Source organism: Grampus griseus (assembly GCF_964374135.1).
Source record: "Grampus griseus genome assembly, chromosome: 5".
NCBI classification, from domain to species: Eukaryota; Metazoa; Chordata; class Mammalia; order Artiodactyla; family Delphinidae; genus Grampus; species Grampus griseus.
In genome coordinates this window covers 88,445,821-88,467,762 of record NC_138998.1, presented here as the reverse complement: position 1 = coordinate 88,467,762, position 21,942 = coordinate 88,445,821, and the positions used below count along the sequence as shown (strand labels likewise).

Sequence of the window (21,942 nt, the reverse complement as noted above, 5' to 3'; positions counted from 1 at the left end):
GTTTCCCGCAGTGCTTTTATCAATTTACACTCCCACTTTCAGTGTAGGAGAATTCCTTTTACTCAGTATCTTTGCCAGTACTTTATATTGTTAGAGTTTAAAGTGTTTTCAATGTAGTAGCTGATTAGCAGTGTTATGCTGGTGCTGGACATAAAATCAGTTAACAACAACCACCACCAAACCAACATCTCTGTCCCTTTTTTTTTTTTTGTATTGTTTTCTGTGGGAGAGTTCATTTCAAAGCCAAGCCACAAGTTTTTTCATCTGTTTCATAGCAGCATTTACTTAGTGTTTAGTCTATTTAATGAATTTTGCTACTTTTTCCCTCAATTTTTTTCTAATTATTTGTATTGATGCTATGCCAGTTTCTTTCTTTCTCTTTTAATCACTAATCATTAAATGAGTTGAGTTTTCTTGGCATAGTTATTGGTAATAAGATACTGTGGTGGAGGAGGGTCTGGGAGGAGTTCCAGATTTGCTGCCTTTTTACAGTGCAAAGATTTCTTTTTTCCTACTACCAAATAGTCTTCTTGCAAGTAAGCTAGTCATGTGATTCTTTTTGTATGAAATCTAGCAATTCTACTTGCCTCCGAATTCTAATGAAAGTGGCAATGTAGGGTTGTTACTGTTGGTGTTTTTTATTTTTTCATATATTTTTCTCCTTTGCTTTTAAGTTATTTCCAGAAGGAAGAGAAGAAAATGCTCACTGACTTAGCCATGCTGATACTAGAAATCTTCACTGACTTTTTTAACCTAATTTTTTTTCCATTTGCAGTTATAAAAAGTTGATGTCTCTGAAAATAGATGATAGCGATATAAGACCGAAGATCAGTTTAAAATTTGGTACAAAAGGTATATTTTACTTTCATATGTCTCCTGTTGAAAACTGTTAAAAATTTTGACTTGCTCTGTAAAGTATCATGCCATTAACAACTGTGTGTTTCTTTGAGTTTGTCATTCGCTGGGCTTGGGTTTACACTAACAAACATCACTTGGTGTAGGCTGGAATTCATGGACAGAAAGATTAGCAGGTGTATGGGTATCACATTACCTTGCATCTATCTATAGAGAGGTTTGCTGGGTTTGGTGCATAGCTGTGACTACACAGATTGAGCTTCAGCTGATGTTCCCTACCAACTCCTCACTTGTTGCATTCCCTGTTAAAAGGGTGAAATGGAAAGAATGAACATTTGGGGCTCAAGGCCAAGTAGTCTAAACTTAGGTGCCAGCTCTTTAGGAGTGTGCTAGGAAATGCCAGCTGCTCAGCACTTGGAGAGCTTAAGGGCTCCTGGACCCATGGAAGAGTAGTCTGGTGGCATTCCTTCTTGCTAGGGAGAATGGATGTCCCTGATCCTAGCCAGCTTCTTATTTGGCAGCCCAGAGAAAGCTCCTTGAGTCATTTGCTTTGTAACCTTGTTTGCCTCCACAGTTTATGTCAAGTATATCAAACAAGAATATTACTTTAAAAATCTTTTGAAACACAGAATCATGAAGGATAAAATAATAAAGTTGTGCTTTATAATAAACACATATTTTATTAGTTTTAAAAATATACCATCATATACCAAATTCTTATTACTTTCTAATTCACCTCAGTCTACTTTCCTCTTTGGGAAGTGCTACTAAACCAGAAAAATATCAAATAGTTCCGTCTCATGCCTTATTCCATTTCATTGATGAAATACCTACTTAATCATTAATTTATTTTTTGAAAGGAGAAGAAAAAGAGGTTCATAAGATCAGTGTGTCTCAAACTTTAATATATATTTGAATCATCTGTGATTTTGTTAAAATGTCGGTGCCAATTCAGTATCTCTGGGGTGAGACCTGAGATTCTGTATTTCTAGCAGGCTCCCATGTGGCTGCTGCTGCTGCTGGCCAGTGGACTGTACTTTGAGAAGCAAGGCATTAAATCACTTTATGTTTCTTGCTATAGTTCTGTATTGTCTAATACAGTAGTCACTAGCCATATGTGGCTGTTTAAATTTAAACTCATTAAAATTAGATAAAATTTCAAACTCAGTTCCTTTGTCAGACAAGCAGCATTTCCACTGTTCAGTGGCTAGTGGACAGTGAAAATCTAAAATATTTTCATCACAAAAAGTTTTACTGGACAATGCTGATTAAGATAAAATATAATTGCCTAAGTAAAGTATAACTAAACACTGGCAGTTAACATTCTTGACAGTCTTCAGAATTTTCAAAGGCTTAATACTTTTATGCCATTTGGTGGCCAAAGCTCATTTATTTGAACAAAACCCTGGATGGTTGAAAGCCTTCTACAGTGATTAGTTTTTGTGATTACTTTTGCTTGGAACATACTGTTTTTGTTTTGACTTTTTGACAGCTAGACAGATAGCAGCATGCCTATTGAGCATTGGCTGTGACAAAGCACTGTACTGTACTTCATTCTTTTGGAATAGTGCCTGTCCTACAGGAGCTTAGGATGTAATGCAAGAAATCACATAGAAAAAGAGCATTAATGTGGAATCTTTTGACTTCTCAAAATTCATTTTCAGATGAAATGCCTATCTTCAAACTTGATTATAATTATTTCTATCATCTGCTTCATATAATTATTGTTTCTGGTACTGACATTGTTCGGCAAATATTTGATGAGGCTATGCCACCCCCTCTTTTGAAAAAAGAGCTTCTTATACACAAGAATGTATTGGAACCCTACTACAACCATCTTTGGACCAATCACCCTTTGGGTGGAGCATGGCATCTGCTTTATCCCCCAAACAAGGAGCTGCCACAGTCCAAACAGTTTGACTTATACCTCCTATTAGCTCTCATAAAACATTTGAATGTGTTCCCTGCACCCAAAAAAGGCTGGAATATGGAACCACCATCTTCTGATCTCTCTAAGTCTGCAGACATCCTGAGGCTGTGCAAATACAGGGATATCCTCCTTAGTGAGATTTTGATGAATGGTCTCACTGAGTCACAATTCAATTCAATTTGGAAAAAAGTTTCAGATATTCTTCTGCGCCTCGGGATGAAGCAAGAAGATATTGACAAAGTGAAGGAGAATCCCATTGAGAATATCTCCCTTGATTACCATCAGCTGTCCATCTACCTAGGCATACCAGTACCGGAAATCATTCAGAGGATGTTATCCTGCTATCAACAAGGTACAAAATAATTATTTACTTAAGCCAGTAAACCTTCACTGAGTGTCTGCTATGTGCCAGGTACAGTGCTAAGGGTAGGAGATTCAGTGAGCTCACATTCTTGAGAGAATATCCTCATCAAGAAGCCAATAGAAATTACAGTGCTAGAGATGTTTCCAGAATACCATGGGAAATTCTAGCCTAAGAGAATCCAAAAAGGCTTTCTGGAGATAGAATATCTAAGGAGTTGTTAAATGACATGTAAAAGTTAGCCAAGTGAAGAAGATGGAGAAGGATGTTTCAGAAGGAAACAAGAGCAAAGGTATAGAAACATAAAAATATATTATACCCTGGTCAGGGAACTAAGATCCTACAAGCCATGTGGCATGGCCAAAAAAAAGAAAAAAAAAAAATATATATATATATATATATATTATAGTACAAGGAACTAAAAAGTTTGGCAATACTGAGATTAAAGTAGGGGAGAGTTCATAGAATACATTCAAGAGGATTTCTCTTGCCATGTTGAGGAATTTGTGTTTTCAAAAAGGAATTGTTGAATATTTTTAAGTAGAGGAGTTTTATCACTTCTACAAAATTAAGGATGACTAAAACCATGAAATACAGGTACTGAGTATTTCAAGAATGCCCTTTTAGACACCATGAGTGTATGTTTCTCCTTTCTATCAGAACCTTGACTTTTGTTTAAAAGTTTGGTCATAGGTAATTTTAAAAATCAGATAACATTTATGCAAGGTCTAAGGTTGTCTAATTAGCGGTGTCCATTCCCAAACATTATTTGTTGTTATGGGGAAGACTTCAGACCTCCTCCCCACATTCCAGGATAGCTTCTCAGCTGTCATGGTGGAAAGTGGAGTTGAAGCCATGTCAGCATCACTGAAACCCTTGCTGTGTTATTCTAGGTGAATTTTCCTGGTCCCAAATTATTAGTCATACTACCTGGTGAGCAACTGATGATCACAGTGATGCTATTTAAATGTATGACTTTCCAAGCTTCTAGTAATTGTTGACCTGGTCCAGATTTTCTTCAGCTATAATTGCTAGGCCCCAATCCCACTCCTTTTGCTAAGGCTCTGGGATTCCATTGTGTTTTCCTACTTAACCTCTAAGAAAGCTTTCTTTGAACATAAAAGAAGAGAATGCTGAGTTTGATGCTATAAGAAAGTCAGGCAAGCACCCTTGACTTGTAAATTGGCTTATAAATTAGAGACTTTTCTTTTTTACATGTACTCTATTAAGATTTTGAATGACAAAAACTTATGAGAATAAAAATATTTGGGAAAGTGAGTTGAGCAATAAATTCAAGGTATTTCAAACAGTTTTCACTCTGAAAGTCTGACGAGCTTATTGCTCAAGTCCCTTTAATAGAGGCTTTCCTAGTATCTTATATGTCTTCCCTAGTAGTTATTACAGTTTTGTTTTCATTTGTGTATCTGATTATTTGATTAATATCCATTGTCCCCACTAAATCTCTATGATGGTTATCTTTTTTCTCACCATTCAAACTCTAGAGCCTAACACAGCCTGATATATCATAGGTGCTTAATAAATATTAATGGGCAAGGAGAGAGAATGCTCATCAGGATTTTGCTAAAAAAAAGGCTCAAACTTTCAATGGAGGTTTGCTTCATAATTGACAATTACTTCATGAACTTAGACTGTAAACTGTAAAAATTTGCTTCTTGATTTAAAGTGCTTGTGTCCTAGGCATTATCTATTATGAACTATCTTTTTTTTAAACCTTTCTTTCTCTAAACATGGGTTTATAACCTTTATGTTATAATCTAATTAAGCCTTGTTTAAACTGGATTCATGAGTGAAGCTGGTTATTTTTAGTTATAATATTTATTGGTGCAGTGTAAAAAATCTTCTGGTTTTTCTTAGTCTCAGTCTGATATTTGTTAGTTACATTACATTTGCAATTATATATCTAATTTTTTTCTTTATGTATCATAGGAATTGCTCTACAGTCAATAACGGGCAGTCAACGTAAGTATGTTTAAAAACCAAATGCCTAAGTGACCTTGGATAGCTAAGGGGCACCTATAGATTTTTACTTGGTCAGATAAACTGTATGATAAACAGTAATTGTTTGTTATAAGATCGGAAAATTTTATGGTCAGATTACTACTGGTCAGCTGAATCTAGTATGAGCCTTTATTCTGCCTTTGTCTTAGTGCACATGCCCTAGGGTTTACCCTAACAGAGTATTTTAACTTTTGACACACAGGGCACTTCAACAGGCAAAAATGCCTACCTGCTTGCTCTACCTGCTCATATATGCTACTGTTTAGCTTATGTAACTTTTATCTGGTTAACTATCCATTGTTAAGCTATATACTTTTCTGCCAGGTGGTAAGTTGCTAATTTTTTTAATTTCCATTTATGTACTGTTGGGTTTTTTAAAATGGAATTCAAATTTTGCAATTAAAATTATACTTAAGAAAGTAACACCATGGGTTTTGTTTGGAGTAAAATTATACTTAAGAAAGTAACACAATGGGTTTTGTTTGGACCATCTGTGACCAGTCACATGAAGTCCACAAGTTTAGGTATTGAATCTCTAGAGCAGTGTCAAGGATCATGGTATCAAGGAAGTCACATAATTGGGGACTGATACCCTTTAATAACCTTTGATTATAAAAAAGGGAAAAAAAATCTAGCTTTTCCTTCTCTTTATGTTTCAGACTTATGCCCTAAAATAATACTAGTTGCAATATTTAATAAGGTCAATGTCAGGATACTCAAAAACTTAGTATTTAGAATTGACTTAAGTTCTACATTATCTGTATCTATAGTCTGCTTAAGATAACAGTCAAGTATCTTAGCATTTGAGTTTATATTGATTGGTTTCAGGCTAGTGTATGTACCTGTTATTTGGTCATTGATAAATGGGCATTTTATTTTCATTTAGTATTTGAACAGAGTAAGATGTCTTCCATTTCTGGGGTGGTGTTATGGGGGTAGTAAATATATTCAAAATAGTGATAAGAGGCTAAAATTATATGCATCCGGACTTTGAGTGTTTTGGTTTTAATATTTAGGTATTGAAATAGAAGAGTTACAAAATGAAGAAGAAGAACTAAGTCCACCTCTTATGGAGTACAATATAAATGTGAAATCAATCCCTGAAATACAGTTAGCAGAAATGAATAAAGATGGGGCATCGATACCCAGTGAATCTTCAACAGAATCTATTAAAGATCTCCAGGAAGTATAACTGCTCATTAATATTTGAATTAGAAGAACTTAAGGCTTTTAGCTTGTTGCATGTGCTATTCTTAAAGCCTCCCAGACAATCTTAGTTTATATTTATCAAAGTGTTTACACAGAGCTTGAATTGGAATGGTTCTTTTCCCAATACTTTCTTCCATAATCTTTCCTGCCTTAGCCATATATTTTGGCAGCATTTATTGAACACTTATTATGTGCCTGGCACATGTTTCTTCATCCTGAGTGGTAGAATGGATGTGGGAGGTTAACAGAAAGTAGAAGAAAGCATAGTCGGGAATAGAAGGAGAGAGAAAGGAAGAGAAAACAGGGATATTTCAATGCTATTTACACAGAGGTAGAATTAAAACCATCCAGGATGTATTTCTTTACAGATAAGTGGTAACAGATATTATGTAGTCACTAAATTCTTCCTAGGCTTAATTTTTCCTCTAATGGACCTGAATACGTTGATTTTTTTTAAGGTGCCTTCCTCCTCTGTTACTCATGCATGCACGTGTGCAAGTGAGGACCTCTGAGCTCTTTTCAGTAGCCTACTTATTGACATTATATGTTGTTCCTTTATACATCAGTGATTTCTCAAGCAGAAAACTGAGATTAAAATTAAGATGAAAATAATTTTCCATAGAATCTAGAAGGAAAGTGTGATCTATATTAGAAGATAAAAGATCCCAGTGGTTAGAGGAAATACGTTTTGTAAAGTAATCCATTGTGCAATTTGAATTGCATATTAAATAAATGATTTATTTCTTATCTATCAGGTTAAGAGTAAACCAAAGAAAAAGAAAAAGACCAAGAATAAAAAGGTAAGAGGCTATATTAGTGTTATAATAGAGGAATGTCTGATTATGAACACTTAGGTTTAATACATTGTTTTACTATTAGTTAGAACTTAAAATTAGTCCAAGTAGACATGTAGCACAAATGACTTATAAATGTTCATAGCTTATTGAATATATGATTATAGAGAAGTCTATGTATGTTAGATTCTGAAAATGATTTAAACTTACAGTATGCCCTACTTTACTTCCCTAAATCATAATATATACATTTAAATATATAAGTAAAGAAACTGAATTAGTCACTTGGAAATTTCACTAATTTCTGTGTACGACTCTCATTTTAAAAAAATGCCTACTCTTTTTTTTTTTTACATCTTTATTGGAGTATAATTGCTTTACAATGGTGTGTTAGTTTCTGCTTTATAACAAAGTGAATCAATTATACATATATTCCCATATCTCTTCCCTCTTGCATCTCTCTCCCTCCCACCCTCCCTATTCCACCCCTCTAGGTGGTCACAAAGCACCGAGCTGATCTCCTTTTGCTATGCGGCTGCTTCCCACTAGTTATCTATTTTACATTTGGTAGTGTATATATGTCCATGCCACTCTCTCACTTTGTCACAGCTTACCCTTCCCCCTCCCCACATCCTCAAGTCCATTCTCTAGTAGGTCTGTGTCTTTATGTAGGTTCTTTATGTAGGTTCTTCATGACATTTTTTTCCCTTAAATTCCATATATATGTGTTAGCATACGGTATTTGTCTTTGTCTTTCTGACTTACTTCACTCTGTATGACAGACTGTAGGTCCATCCACCTCATTACAACTAGCTCAATTTTGTTTCTTTTTATGGCTGAGTAATATTCCATTGTATATATGTGCCACATCTTCTTTATCCATTCATCTGATGATGGACACTTAGGTTGCCTACTCTGTTTTAAACACAGCTTCTTTTCATATTTTTACAGATAAGTTCAGAAGCATTTTTCAAAACCTAAGAAATCTTGATTTTCTCCTTTGTGTCTAAGACTCTTCCAACAATGCAGTAATGTACAAAAATGATACAAATCCAAGAAGCTTCTTTATGCCTCTTCCTGTTATTTGAGAGTTGTAAAATGAACAAGTTATGATCTGTAGCACAGTTTTAGCAAGAAGTCTCTTAATAGCTTGAAAAATTACAAGAGAAAGTCAAGAGTATTTTTTTATTGGCTTAATTCTTTAAAGTTAAGACTTTATTATTTTAGAGCAGTTTTTTTGGTTTAGAGCAAAATTATGGGGAAGATACAGAGATTTCCCATATACCTCCTGCCCCCACACATGCACAGCCTCTTCAACCAACATTCCCCAGCAGAGTGGTACATTTGTTACAATTGAGGGACCTAAATTGATATATCATAATTATCCAAAGTCCATACTTTACATTTTGGTTCACTCTTGTTGTTGTACATTCCTATGGATTTGGACTCAAGATAAATTTTTTATTAAGCATATAGCTAACCGCTATGCTATGTAAACTTTACTGTGAAAAATGTTATTTTCTGGTTTGAAACATATATTTAAAGTCTAGATTATATTATAAACTGAGAATATTTGCCCAACTACAATCTGATAAGTTCATGTTATTAGTCATTTAGAAGTATACACAAACTTTAGTCATAAATGAAATTTTACACAAATGAAAGTAAATTTACAAAATACTTACTGAGGTACAAAACAAAATAAAGATTATTTTATACTCTGATCAGTAAAATATCAATATAATTTTCATATTTATCAAAAGTTATTTTGAAAATTAATTTTTAAAATAAATTTTGTTTTTAAAAGACATGAGTACAAATATTTTTTCTTACTTTTAGACCATTCATATATAATAAAATGCAACCTGATTCATTAGTTTAGCTGCTATTTTTTATTTTTGCCAAAGCATTGGTAAGTCCCAGGTCTAATACTGCATAAGGCTGACCAAGTAAATCTACAGCTATGAGACCACAAATCTAAGCTCCAAGTGTTACAGTGTGTCTCTTCCTTACTTCCAAAAGATTAAAATATGTTAATACTTGGATTCTCAGTTTTAGCTAAATGGAAAGCCCCACTTCTATGTCAAATTGAAATTAAACAGGGAATAAACATAAGCAGAAATAATGTAAATGCTACTTAAAATTTATACACTAGTAATATTAAAAATTTCTTATTAAACTCAGCAACTATCTAGGAATTTTTTTGTTTTCTTTAAACATCCTAAGTTTACTTCCAATTTATTTTATTAAAAAAATTGAGATACTTTGAAAACAAACTAATTTTATCAAGATAAAATTTCAGCATCAGAAGAGAGATCGTGTATCTTATATCTTTTATCGACATTTGAAGTATAAACCTAAAAAACGCTTAAAATTTTTCATATGACTATTTCATATACAATAGTCCTCCTAGTCATTTACTCAATTACTGTTATAGAAGCAAATAATTGTCTAGTATAATGTAAGCAACCAATTATAAAAAGCTGAGTCAATCAAATTCTCTTATCAAGAGTTCTCCTCACGAAAACTTCTAGCATATAGAAGTTTGTGTTATACAGAGTGACTATAAAGCCCTTATGTGTGAAATTATGTCCTCTCTTAATTATTTGATTTTCAGCATGTCTACCTAATAATAGTTGAGGTCCTAAAAACACCTATCAGGGATTTTCTGGATGAAGATGACGAAAAAGTAAAATTTGTGTAGCAAATAGAGTATGTATAGAGGTGTAAATAACTCTTTTGAGAGTTCATTAGTTCTTTCTTCCCAATTCCATTCCCTACTCAGAGGGACTGAGGGTTAGGAATAGAAAAGGAAGGTAAAGCAGATAGCAGAAGTATAGAATGCTTTGAGATTGAAGCCTTGGGGAAAAAAGAAATATGGCAGGAAATAAATCAGGCTTTTCAAAGTGGATGTCACCTCTAAAGGGAAGTTGCTGAGATGCATGTAAGACAGGCATGAAGTTGTCCTGGAAAGAGCTTAAAAGGAGTTTTAGAAATACAGGTATCTCACGCTTTTCAAAATTCACTTTATGCCACTTCGTTTTTTATGAAAGACCTGCATTAGTATCTGTTTGTGCTAACCAAAAGAAATCTGAAGAGGATTTTTGCTTATACAAAAAAAAGGTACAGACTAACCTCATTTTATTGCACTTTGCTTTATTGCACTTTGCAGATACTGTATTTTTTACAAATTGAAGGTTTGTGGCAACCCTGCATCAAGCAAGTCTATTGGCACCATTTTCCCAACAGCATTGACTCACTTTGTGTTTCTGTGTCGCATTTTGGTAATTCTCACATTTCAAACTTTTTCATTATTATTATTTTATTATGGTGATCTGTGATCAGTGATCTTTTTTTTAGGTATAGTTGATTTACAATATTATATTAGTTTTGAGTATACAACAGTGATTCAAAATTTTTATTGATTATACTCCATTCAAAGTTATTATAAAATATTGGCTATATTCCCTGTGCTGTACAATATATCCTTTTAGTTTATTTATTTTATACAAAGTATTTTGTACATCTTAATCCTCTACCCCTATAATGTCCCTCCCCACTTCCCTCTCCCCATTGGTAACTACTAGTTTGTCTTCTATATCTTTGAGTCTGTTTCTGTTTTGTTATATTTATTCATTTGTTTTATTTTTTAGATTCCAAATATAAGTGATACCATATAGCATTTGTCTTTCTCTGTCTGACTTATTTCACTAATCATAATACTCTCTAGGTCCATCCATGTTGTTGCAAATGGTAAAATTTCATTCTTTTTTATGGCTGAGTAGTATTCCATTGTGTATATATACCATATTTTCTTTACCCATTCATCTATTGATGGACGCTAGGTTGCTTCCATATCTTGGCTAGCATAAATAATGCTTATGAACATTGTGGTGCATGTGTCTTTTAAATTAGTGTTTTTATTTTCTTTGGCTGTACACTCAGGAGTGGAATTGCTGGATCATGTGGTAGTTGTATTTTTGGTTTCTTGAGGAACCTCTGTACTGTTTTCCATAGTGGCTGCACCAATTTCCATTCCTACCAAAGGTGTACAGTGTTCCTTTTCTCCACATCCTTGCTGACATTTGTTATTAGTGGTCTTTTTGATTATAGCCATTTTGACACGTGAGGTGATATCTCACTGTGGTTTTTTTTTGCGGTACGCGGGCCTCTCACTGTTGTGGCCTCTCCCGTTGCGGAGCACAGGCTCCGGACGCGCAGGCTCAGCAGCCATGGCTCACGGGCCCAGCCGCTCCACGGCATGTGGGATCTTCCCAGACCGGGGCACAAACCCGTGTCCCCTGCATCAGCAGGCAGACTCTCAACCACTGCGCCACCAGGGAAGCCCCTCATTGTGGTTTTGATTTGCATTTCTCTGATGATTTGCAATGTTGAGCATCTTTTCATGTGCCTGTTGGCCATCTGTATGTCCTCTGAAGAAAAACATCTATTCAGGTCTTCTGTTCATTATTTAATCAGGTTGTTTGGGTTTTTTGTTGTTTTTTTTTAATATTGAGTTGTATGAACTGTCTGTTTTGGATATTAAACCGGTTTTGGTCATATCATTTGCAAATATTTTCTCCCATTCAGTAGGTTATCTTTTCATTTTGTTGATGGTTTCCTTTGCTGTGCAAAAGCTTTTAAATTTAATTAGGTCCCATTTGTTAATTTTTGCTTTTCTTCCCTTTGCCTTAGGAGACAGATCCAAAAAATATATTGCTACAATTTTTGTCAAAGAGTGCTCTGCCTATGTGTTTTTCTAGGGGTTTTATAGTTTCTGGTCCTAAATTTAAGTCCTTAATCTCTTTTGAGTTTATTTTTGTATATGGCATGAGAAAATGTTCTAATTTCAGTCTTTTACATGTAGCTGTTCAGCTGTTCCAGCACTACTTATTGAAGAGAATGTCTTTTCCCCATTGCATATTCTTGCCTCCTTTGTCATAGATTACTTGACCGTAAGTGTGTGGGTTTATTCCTGGGTGGCTCTCTATTCTATTCCTTTGATCCATGTGTCTGTTTCTTTGCCAGTACGATACTGCTTTGATTACTGTAGCTTTGTAGTACAGTCTGAAGTCAGGGAGCATGATACCTCCAGCAATGCTTTTCTTTCTCAGGATTGCTTTGGCTATTCAGGGTCTTTGAATTTTCATACAAAATTTAGAATTATTTGTTTTAGTTCTGTGAAAAATGCCATTGGTATTTTGATAGGGATTGCATTGAATCTGTGAATTGCTTTGGGTAGTATAGTCATTTTAACAATATTAATTCTTCCAATCTGTGAACATGGTATATCTACCCATCACTTTGTGTTATCTTCAACTTCTTTCATCAGTATCTTTAGTTTTCCAAGTACAGGCCTTTTACCTCCATGTATTTATTCCTAGGTATTTCATTCTTTTTGATGCAATGGTAAATGGGATTGTTTTCTCAATTTCTCTCTCTGATATTTCTTTGTTAGTGTAGAGAAATGCAACAGATTTCTGTATATTAATTCTGTATCCTGTGACTTTACTGAATTCATTGATGAGCTCTAGTAGTTTTCTAGTGGTGTTTTTAGGGTTTTCTATGTATAATATCATGTCATCTGCAAACAGGAACAGTTTTACTACCTCCCTTCCAATTTGGATTATTTTTCTTTCTTCTTCTTGTCTGTAGCTAGGACTTCCAAAATTGTGTTGAATAGAACTAGCAAGAGTGGGCATCATTGTTTTGTTCCTGATGCTTTCAGCTTTTCACCATTGAGTATGATGTTAGCTGTGGACTTATCATATATGGCCTTTATTTTGTTGAGGTATATTCCCTCTGTACCTACTTTGTGGAGAAATTTTATCATAAACGGATGTTGAGTTTTGTCAAAAGCTTTCTTTACATCTATTGGGATGATCATATGATTTTTATTCTTCAGTTTATTAATGTGATATATCACATTGATTGATTTGTGGATAGTGAACCGTCTTTGCATCCCTGGGATAAATCCCACTTGAAGTGATCAGTGATCTTTGGTATTACTATTGTAATTTTTATATTTTGGGTTGCCACAAACCATGCCCATTACAAGATAATGCCACCTTAAAAGATAAATGTGTGTATTCTGACTGCTCCACTGACCAGCTATTCCCTCATCTCTCTCCCTCTCCTTGGGTTTTCTTATTCCCTGAGATGCAACAATATTGAAAAAGACCAATTAATAACCCTACAAAGGCCTCTAAGTGTTCAAATGAAGGGAAGAGTTGCAGGTCTCTCACTTTGAATCAAGAGCTAGAAATGATTAACCTTAGAGAGGAAGTTATGTTGAAAGCTGGGATAGGCCAAAAGCTAGGCCTGTTGTGCCAAACAGTTAGCCAAGTTGTGAATGCAAAGGAAAAGTTCTTGAAGTAAATTAAAGAGCTACTCCAGTGAACACAGGAATGGTAAGGAAGTGAAACAGCCTTATTGCTGATAAGGAGAAAATTTCAGTATTCTGGATAGAAGATTAAACCAGCCACAACATTGCCTTCAACCAAAGCCTAATCTAGAACAAGGCCGTAACTCTCTTCAATTCTGTAAAGGCTGAGAGAGGTGAGGAAGCTGCAGAAGAAACGTTTGAAGCCAGCAGAGGTTGGTTCATGAGGTTTAAGGAAAGAAGCTATCTCTATAACTTCAGAGTACAAGGTGAAGCAACAAGCACTGATGCAGAAGCTGCAGCAAGTTATCCAGAAGATCTAGCTAAGATAATTAATGAAGGTGACTATACTAAATAACAGATTTTTCAATGTAGACAAAACAGCCTTCTATTGGAAGAAGATGCCATCTAGAGCTTTCATAGATGAAGAGAAGTAATACCTGGCTTCAAAACTCCAACACACAGGCTGACTCTCTTGTTAGGGAATAATGCAGCTAGTGATTTTAAGTTGAAACCAGTACTCATTTGCCATTCTGAAAATCCTAGGGTCCTTAAGAATTATGCTAAATCAACTCTGTCTGTACTCCCGAAATGGAACAACAATGCCTGGATGACAACACATCTGTTTACAACATGATTTACTAAATATATTAAGCCTACTGTTGAGAGCTACTGCTCAGAAAGAAAGATTTCTGGATGTCGGTTCAAGATGGTGGACCACAAGCACGTGTGCTCACTCCCTCTTTCGAGAACACCAGAATTACAACTAACTGCTGAACAATCATTGACAGGAAGAACTAGAACTCACCAAAAAAGATACCCCACATCCAAAGACAAAGGAGAAGCTGCAATGAGACAGTAGGAAGGGTGCAATCACAATAAAATCAAATCACATAACCGCTGGGTAGGTGACTCACAAACTGGAGAACAATTATACCACAGAAGTCCACCCACTGGAATGAAGGTTCCGAGCGCCACGTCAGGCTTCCCAACCTGGGGGTCCGGCAATGGGAGGAGGAATTTGCAGAGAATCAGACTTTGAAGGCTAGTGGGATTTGACTGCAGGATTTTGACAGGACTAGGGGAAACAGAGACTCCACTCTTGGAGGGCATACACAAAGTAGTGTATGCATAAGGACCCAGGGGACAGGAGCAGTGACCCCATAGGAGGCTGAACCAGACCTACCTGCTACTGTTGGAGGGACTCCTTCAGAGGCAGGGGATGGCTGTGGCTCACCACGGAGACAAGAACACTGGCAGAAGAAGTTCTGGAAAGTACTCCTTGGCGTGAGCCCTCCTGGAGTCCACCATTAGCCCCACCAAAGAGCCTGTAGCCTCCAGTGCTGCATTGCCTCAGGCCAAACAACCAACAGGGAGGGAATTCAGCCCCACCCAGCAGCAGACAGGCAGATTAAAGTTTTACTGAGCTCAGCCCACCACAGCAACACCCAGCTCTACCCACCACCAATCCCTCCCATCAGGAAGCTTGCACAAGCCTCTTAGATAGCCGCATCCACCAGAGGGCAGACAGCAGAAGCAAGAAGAACTACAATCCTGCATCCTGTGGAACAAAAACCACATTGACAGAAAGACAGGCAAAATGAAAAGGCAGAGGGCTATGTACCAGATGAAGGAACAAGATAAAACCCCAGAAAAACAATTAAATGAAATGGAGATAGGCAACCTTCCAGAAAAAGAATTCACAATAATGATAGTGAAGATGATCGAGGAACTCGGAAAAAGAATGGAGGCAAAAATTGAGAAGATGCAAGAAATGTTTAACAAAGACCTACAAGAATTAACAAAAATATACCTAGAAGAATTAAAGAACAAACAGACATGAACAATATAATAACTGAAATCAAAAAATACACTAGAACGAATCAGTAGCAGAATAACGGAGGCAGAAGAACAGATAAGTGACCTAGAAGACAGAATGGAGGAATTCACTGCCACAGAAGAGAATAAAGAAAAATGAATGAAAAGAAATGAAGGCAGCCTAAGAGACCTCTGGGACAACATTAAACCCATCAACATTTGCATTATAGGGGTCCCAGAAGGAGAAGAGAGATAGAAAGGACCTGAGAAAATATTTGAAGAGATTATAGTTAAAAACTTCCCTAACATGGGAAACAAAATAGCCACCCAAGTCCAGGAAACGCAGAGAGTCCCAGGCAGGGTAAACCCAAGGAGAAACATGTGGAGACACATAGTAATCAGATTGACAAAAATAAAAGACAAAGAAAAATTATTAAAGGCAACAAGGGAAAAACGACAAATAACATACAAGGGAACTCCCATAAGGTTAACAGCTGATTTCTCAGCAGAAGCTAAAAGCAAAAAGGGAGTGGCATGATGTATTTAAAGTGATGAAAGGGAAGAAGCTGCAACCAAGATTACTCTGTTCAGCAGGGATCTCATTTAGATTTGACAGAGAAATCAACAGCTTCACAGACAAACAAAAGCTAAGAGAATTCAGCACCACCAAACCAGCTCTACAACAAATGATAAAGGAACTTCTCTAAGTGGGAGACACAAGAGAAGAAAAAGACCTACAAAAACAAACCCATAACAATTAGGAAAGTGGTAATAGGAACATACATATAGATAATTACCTTAAGCGTGAATGGATTAAATGCTCCAACCAAAAGACACAGGCTCGCTGAATGGATACAAAAACAAGACCCATATATGTGCTGTCTACAAGAGACCCACTTCAGACCTAGGACACATAAAGACAGAAGGTGAGGGGATAGAAAAAGATATTCCATGCAAATGGAAATCAAAAGAAAGCTGGAGTAGCAATACTCGAATCAGATAAAATAGACTTTAAAATAAAGAATGTTATAAGAGACAAAGAAGGAAGGACACTACATAATGATCAAGGGATCAATCCAAGAAGAATATATAACAATTATAAATATATATGCACCCAACATTGGAGCACCTTAATACATAAGGCAAATACTAACAGCTATAAAAGGGGAAATCAACAGTAACACAATAATAGTGGGGGACTTTAACACCTCACACCAATGGACAGATCATCCAGACAGAAAAATAACAAGGAAACACAAGCTTTAAATGATACAATAGACCAGATAGATTTAATTGATATTTATATGACATTCCATCCAAAAATAGCAGATTACGCTTTCTTCACAAGTGCACATGAACATACTCCAGGATAGATCACATTTTGGGTAACAAATCAAGCCTTGGTAAATTTAAGAAAATTGAAATCATATCAAAGCATCTTTTCTGACCACAACACTATGAGATTAGAAATAAATTACAGGGAGAAAAACGTAGAAAAGCACAAGCACATGGAGGCTAAACAATCCATTAATAAATAACCAAGAGATCACTGAAGAAATCAAGGAGGAAATTAAAAAATACCTAGAAACAAATGACAATGAAAACACGATGGCCCAAAACCTCTGGGATAAAGCAAAAGGACTTCTAAGAGGGAAGTTTATAGCAATACAGTCCTACCTCAAGAAACAAGAAAAATCTCAAGTAAACAACCTAATATTACACCTAAAGCAATTAGAGAAAGAAGAACAAAAAAATCCCAAAGTTAGCAGAAGGAAAGAAATCGTAAAGATCATATCATAAATAAATGAAAAAGAAATGATGGAAATGATAGCAAAGATCAATAAAACTAAAAGCTGCTTCTTTGAGAGGATAAACACAATTGATAAACCATTAGCTAGACTCATCAAGAAAAAAAGGAAGACTTAAATAAACAGAATTAGAAATGAAAAAGCAGAAGTAACAATGGACACTGCAGAAATACAAAGCATCATGAGAGAATACTACAAGCAACTATATGCCACCAAAATGGACAACCTGGAAGAAATGGACAAATTCTTAGAAAAGCACAACCTTCCAAGACTGAACCAGGAAGAAATACAAAATATAAACAGACCAATCACAAGCACTGAAATTGAAACTGTGATTAAAAATCTTCCAACAAACAAAAGCTCAGGACCAGATGGCTTCACAGGCCAATTCTATCAAACATTTAGAGAAGAGCTAACACCTGTCCTTCTCAAACTCTTCCAAAATATAGCAGAGGGAGGAACACTCCCAAACTCATTCTATGAGGCCACCATCACCCTGATACCAAACCAGATAAAGATGTCACAAAGAAAGAAAACTACAGGCCAATATCATTGATGAACATAGACACAAAAATCCTCAACAAAATACTAGCAAACAGAGTCCAGCAGCTCATTAAAAGTTTCATACACCATAATCAAGTGGAGTTTATCCCAGGAAGGCAAGAATTCTCAATATTCGCAAATCAATCAATGTGATACACCATATTAACAAATTGAAGGATAAAAACCATATGATCATCTCAAGAGATGTAGAAAAACCTTTTGACAAAATTTAACATCCATTTATGATAAAAACCCTGCAGAAAGTAGGCATAGAGGGAACTTACCTCAACATAATAAAGGCCATATATGACAAACCCACAGCCAACATCACAGCCAACCCATAGCCACAGTTCTCAATGGTGAAAAACTGAAACCATTTCCACTAAAATCAGGAACAAGACAAGGTTGCCACTCTCACCAGTATTATTCAACATAGTTTTGGAAATTTTAGCCACAGCAATCGGAGATAAAAAATAAAAGGAAGCCAAATCGGAAAAGAAGAAGTAAAGCTGTCACTATTTGCAGATGACATGATACTATACATACAGAATCCTAAAGCTGTCACCAGAAAACTGTTAATCAATGAATTTGGTAAAGTAGCAGGATACAAAATTAATGCACAGAAATCTCTTGTACTCCTATACACTAATGATGAAAAATCTGAAAGAGAAATTAAGGAAACACTCCCGTTTACCATTGCAACAAAAAGAATAAAATACCTAGGAATAAACCTACCTAAGTAGACAAAAGAACTATATGCAGAAAACTATAAGACACTGATGAAAGAAATTAAAGATGATACCAACAGATGGAGAGATACACCATGTTCTTGGATTAGAAGAATCAACATTGTGAAAATGACTATACTACCCAAAGCAATCTACAGATTCAATGCACTCCCTATCAATCTCCCAGTGGCATTTTTCACAGAACTAGAACAAAAAATCTTAAAATTTGTATGGAAACACAAAACACCCCAAATAGCCAAAGCAATCTTAAGAAAGAAAAACGGAGCTGGAGGAATCAGGCTCCATGACTTCAGACTATACTACAAAGCTACAGTAATCAAGACAGTATGGTACTGACACAAAAACAGAAATATAGATCAATGGAACAGGATAGAAAGCCCAGAGATAAACTCACACACATATGGTCACCTTATCTTTGATAAAGGAGGCAAGAATATACAATGGAGAAAAGACAGTCTCTTCAATAAGTGGTGCTGGGAAAACTGGACAGCTACATGTAAAAGAATGAAATTAGAACACTTCCTAACACTATACACAAAAATAAACTCAAAATGGATTAAAGACCTAAATGTAAGGCCAGACACTATAAAACTCTTAGAGGAAAACATAGGCAGAACACTGTATGACATAAATCACAGCAAGATCCTTTTTGACCCACCTCCTAGAGAAATGGAAATAAAAATAAACAAATGGGACCTAATAAAACTTAGCCTTTGCACAGCAATGGAAACCATAAACAGGATAACCCTCAGAATGGGAGAAAATATTTGCCAATGAATCAAGAGACAAAGGATTAATCTCTTAAATATATAAACAGCTCACATAGCTCAATATTAAAAAAAAAAAATCCAAAACTGGTCAGAGGACCTAAATAGACATTTCTCCAAAGAAGACCTACAGATGGTCAAGAAGCACATGAAAAGCTGCTCAACATCAACAGTTATTAGAGAAATGCAAATCAAAACTACAATGAGGTATCACCTCACACCAGTTAGAATGGGCATCATCAGAAAATCTACAAACAACAAATGCTGGAGAGGGTGTGGAGAAAAGGGAACCCTCTTGCACTGTTGGTGGGAATGTAAATTGATGCAGCCACTATGGAGAACAGTATGGAGGTTCCTTAAAAAACTAAAAATGGAATTACCATATAACCCAGCAATCCCACTACTGGGCATATACCCTGAGAAAACCATAATTCAGAAAGACACATGCACCCCAGTGTTCATTGCAGCACTATTTACAATAGCCAGGACATGGAAGCAACCTGAATGCCCATCGACAGATGAATGATTAAAGAAGATGTGGTACATATATACAATGGAATATTACTCAGCCATAAAAAGGAACAAAGTTGGGTCATTTGTAGAGATGTGGATGGACCTAGAGAGTGTCATACAGAGTGAAGTAAGTCAGAAAGAGAAAAACAAATATTGTATATTAGGGCATATATGTGGAATCTAGAAAGGTGGTGCAGATGAACCGGTTTGCAAGGCAGAAATAGAGACACAAATGTAGAGAACAAACGTATGGACACTTGAAGGGGGAAAGTGGGCAGTGGGTGGTGGTGAGATGAATTGGGAGATTGGGATTGACATATATACACTAATACATATAAAATAGATAACTAATAAGAACCTACTGTATAAAAAATAAAATAAATTCAAAAAAATAAAGTAAAACAAAATAAAAGACAAAGATTTCTTTCAAAATATTACTGCTCATTGACAATGTACCTGGTCACTGAGGAACTCTGATGGAAATGTACAGTGAAATTAATGTTGTTTTCATGCCTGCTAACACAGCATCTGTTCTGCCGCCTGTGGATGAAGGAGTCACTTGGACTTTCTAGTCTTATTATTTAAGAAATACATTTTGTGAGGCTGCAGTTACCATAGGTAGTGAGTCCACTGATGGATTTGGGCAAAGTCAATTGAAAACATTCTGGAAAGGATTCACCTTTCTAGATGCCATTAAAAATATTCATAATTCATGGGAAGAGGTCAAAATATCAACATTAACAGGAGTTTGGAAGAAGTTGATTCCAGCCCTAATGGATGAAACTGAAGGATCTAAGATTTCAGTAGAGGAAGTAATTGCAGATGTGAAAATAGCAAGAGAACTGGAAATAGAAGTGGAGCCTGAAGATGTGACTGAATCTCAGTTGCTGCAATCTCATGATAAAACTTTAATGGATAAGGAGCTGCTTCTTACAGATGAGCAAAGAAAGTAGTTTCTTGAGATGGAATCTACTCCTGGTGACAGTGCTGTAACAACTGTTGAAATGACAACAAAGGATTAAAATATGACAGAAACTTAGTTGGTAAAGCAAGGGCAGGGTTTGAGAGAATTGACTCCAATTTTGAAAGAAGTTCTACTGTGGGTAAAATGCTGTCAAACAGAGAAATCATTCATAAAAGGAAGAGGCAATTAATGCAACAAACTTCACTGTTGTCGTATTTTAAGAAATTGCCACAGCCATTGCAACTTTCAGCAACCATCACCCTGATTAGTCAGCAGCCATCAACATCAAGGCAAGACCATCTACCAAAGAAAAGACTACAGTTTGCTGAAGGCTTAGATGATGGTTAGCATTTTTTAGCAATAAAGTATTTTTAAATTAAGGTGTACACATTTTTTAAGACATAAGGCTATATTGCACACTTAATAGCCTGCAATATAGTATAAACATATATGAACTGGGAAACCAAAAAATTCATGTGACTTGCTTTATTGCAATATTCACCTTATTGGGGTTGTCTGGAACCGAACCTTCATTACCTCTGAGGTATGCCTGTAATTGCTTCTTCATTTTATGCCATTTCAGTTTATGAAAGGTTCCAAAGGAATGCTCTACTTTGGGATAGCGGGGGAACGTATACTTAATTATACTAGATATGTTCATTATGAACAATCAAAGGTCTTTTCAACTTAGTTATTCAAGTACACTAGAACCAAGGCAGGAGTTGATAATTCTAAATTGTAAAATCAAATTGGCACTGGACATTGAACAGACAATGAAATGCAAAAATCTTCTTAGTATACAGACAATAAAACAAATTAGTAAGTATATCATGGAATCTGTGGGGAAAGAGGCCTGAAGTTTCTTGTAAACAAGGTGGTAGTAGAAATTAATACTGTAATTTATATGACAGTAATTGATACTCAATAGAAAGGTGATATAAAAGAGTAATTAATACTCTTTAGTATGTTAACTGTCATTGATATTATAATAGGTTGCTGTTATAGTTTTATTTTTAATGAAAATAAAATATAGGGCTGTTTAATATTTCCTCCCAATTCTGATCTTCCTAACACTTTTTCCCTATAAGATTCTTAATATATCAATCTGCTTTCTCTTTACATGTAGACTTTCAAGAACTCTTGTAATTAGTATTGGATTCTGTAAATGAAAATTACATACACAATTGCAATATCTGTCCCAAGATATTGCAATAGATACAAACTCTGCCA

General features: G+C 35.5%; 1 protein-coding gene across 4 annotated transcripts in view; it reads left to right on the top strand.

Annotated features, from left to right (window-relative positions):
- DZIP3 (DAZ interacting zinc finger protein 3) overlaps positions 1-21,942 on the top strand; it is a 122,494-nt gene that overhangs the window by 58,747 nt on the left and 41,805 nt on the right. For 3 of the 4 annotated variants that reach the window (XM_082655066.1, XM_082655065.1, XM_082655067.1), the window contains exons 13-17: positions 776-852; positions 2,520-3,137; positions 5,094-5,126; positions 6,182-6,351; positions 7,130-7,174. In XM_082655066.1, coding sequence (XP_082511192.1) covers positions 776-852; positions 2,520-3,137; positions 5,094-5,126; positions 6,182-6,351; positions 7,130-7,174 — 943 coding nt within the window. The remainder of the gene's footprint in view (positions 1-775; positions 853-2,519; positions 3,138-5,093; positions 5,127-6,181; positions 6,352-7,129; positions 7,175-21,942) is intronic. The other variant, XM_082655068.1, reaches the window with a different exon arrangement.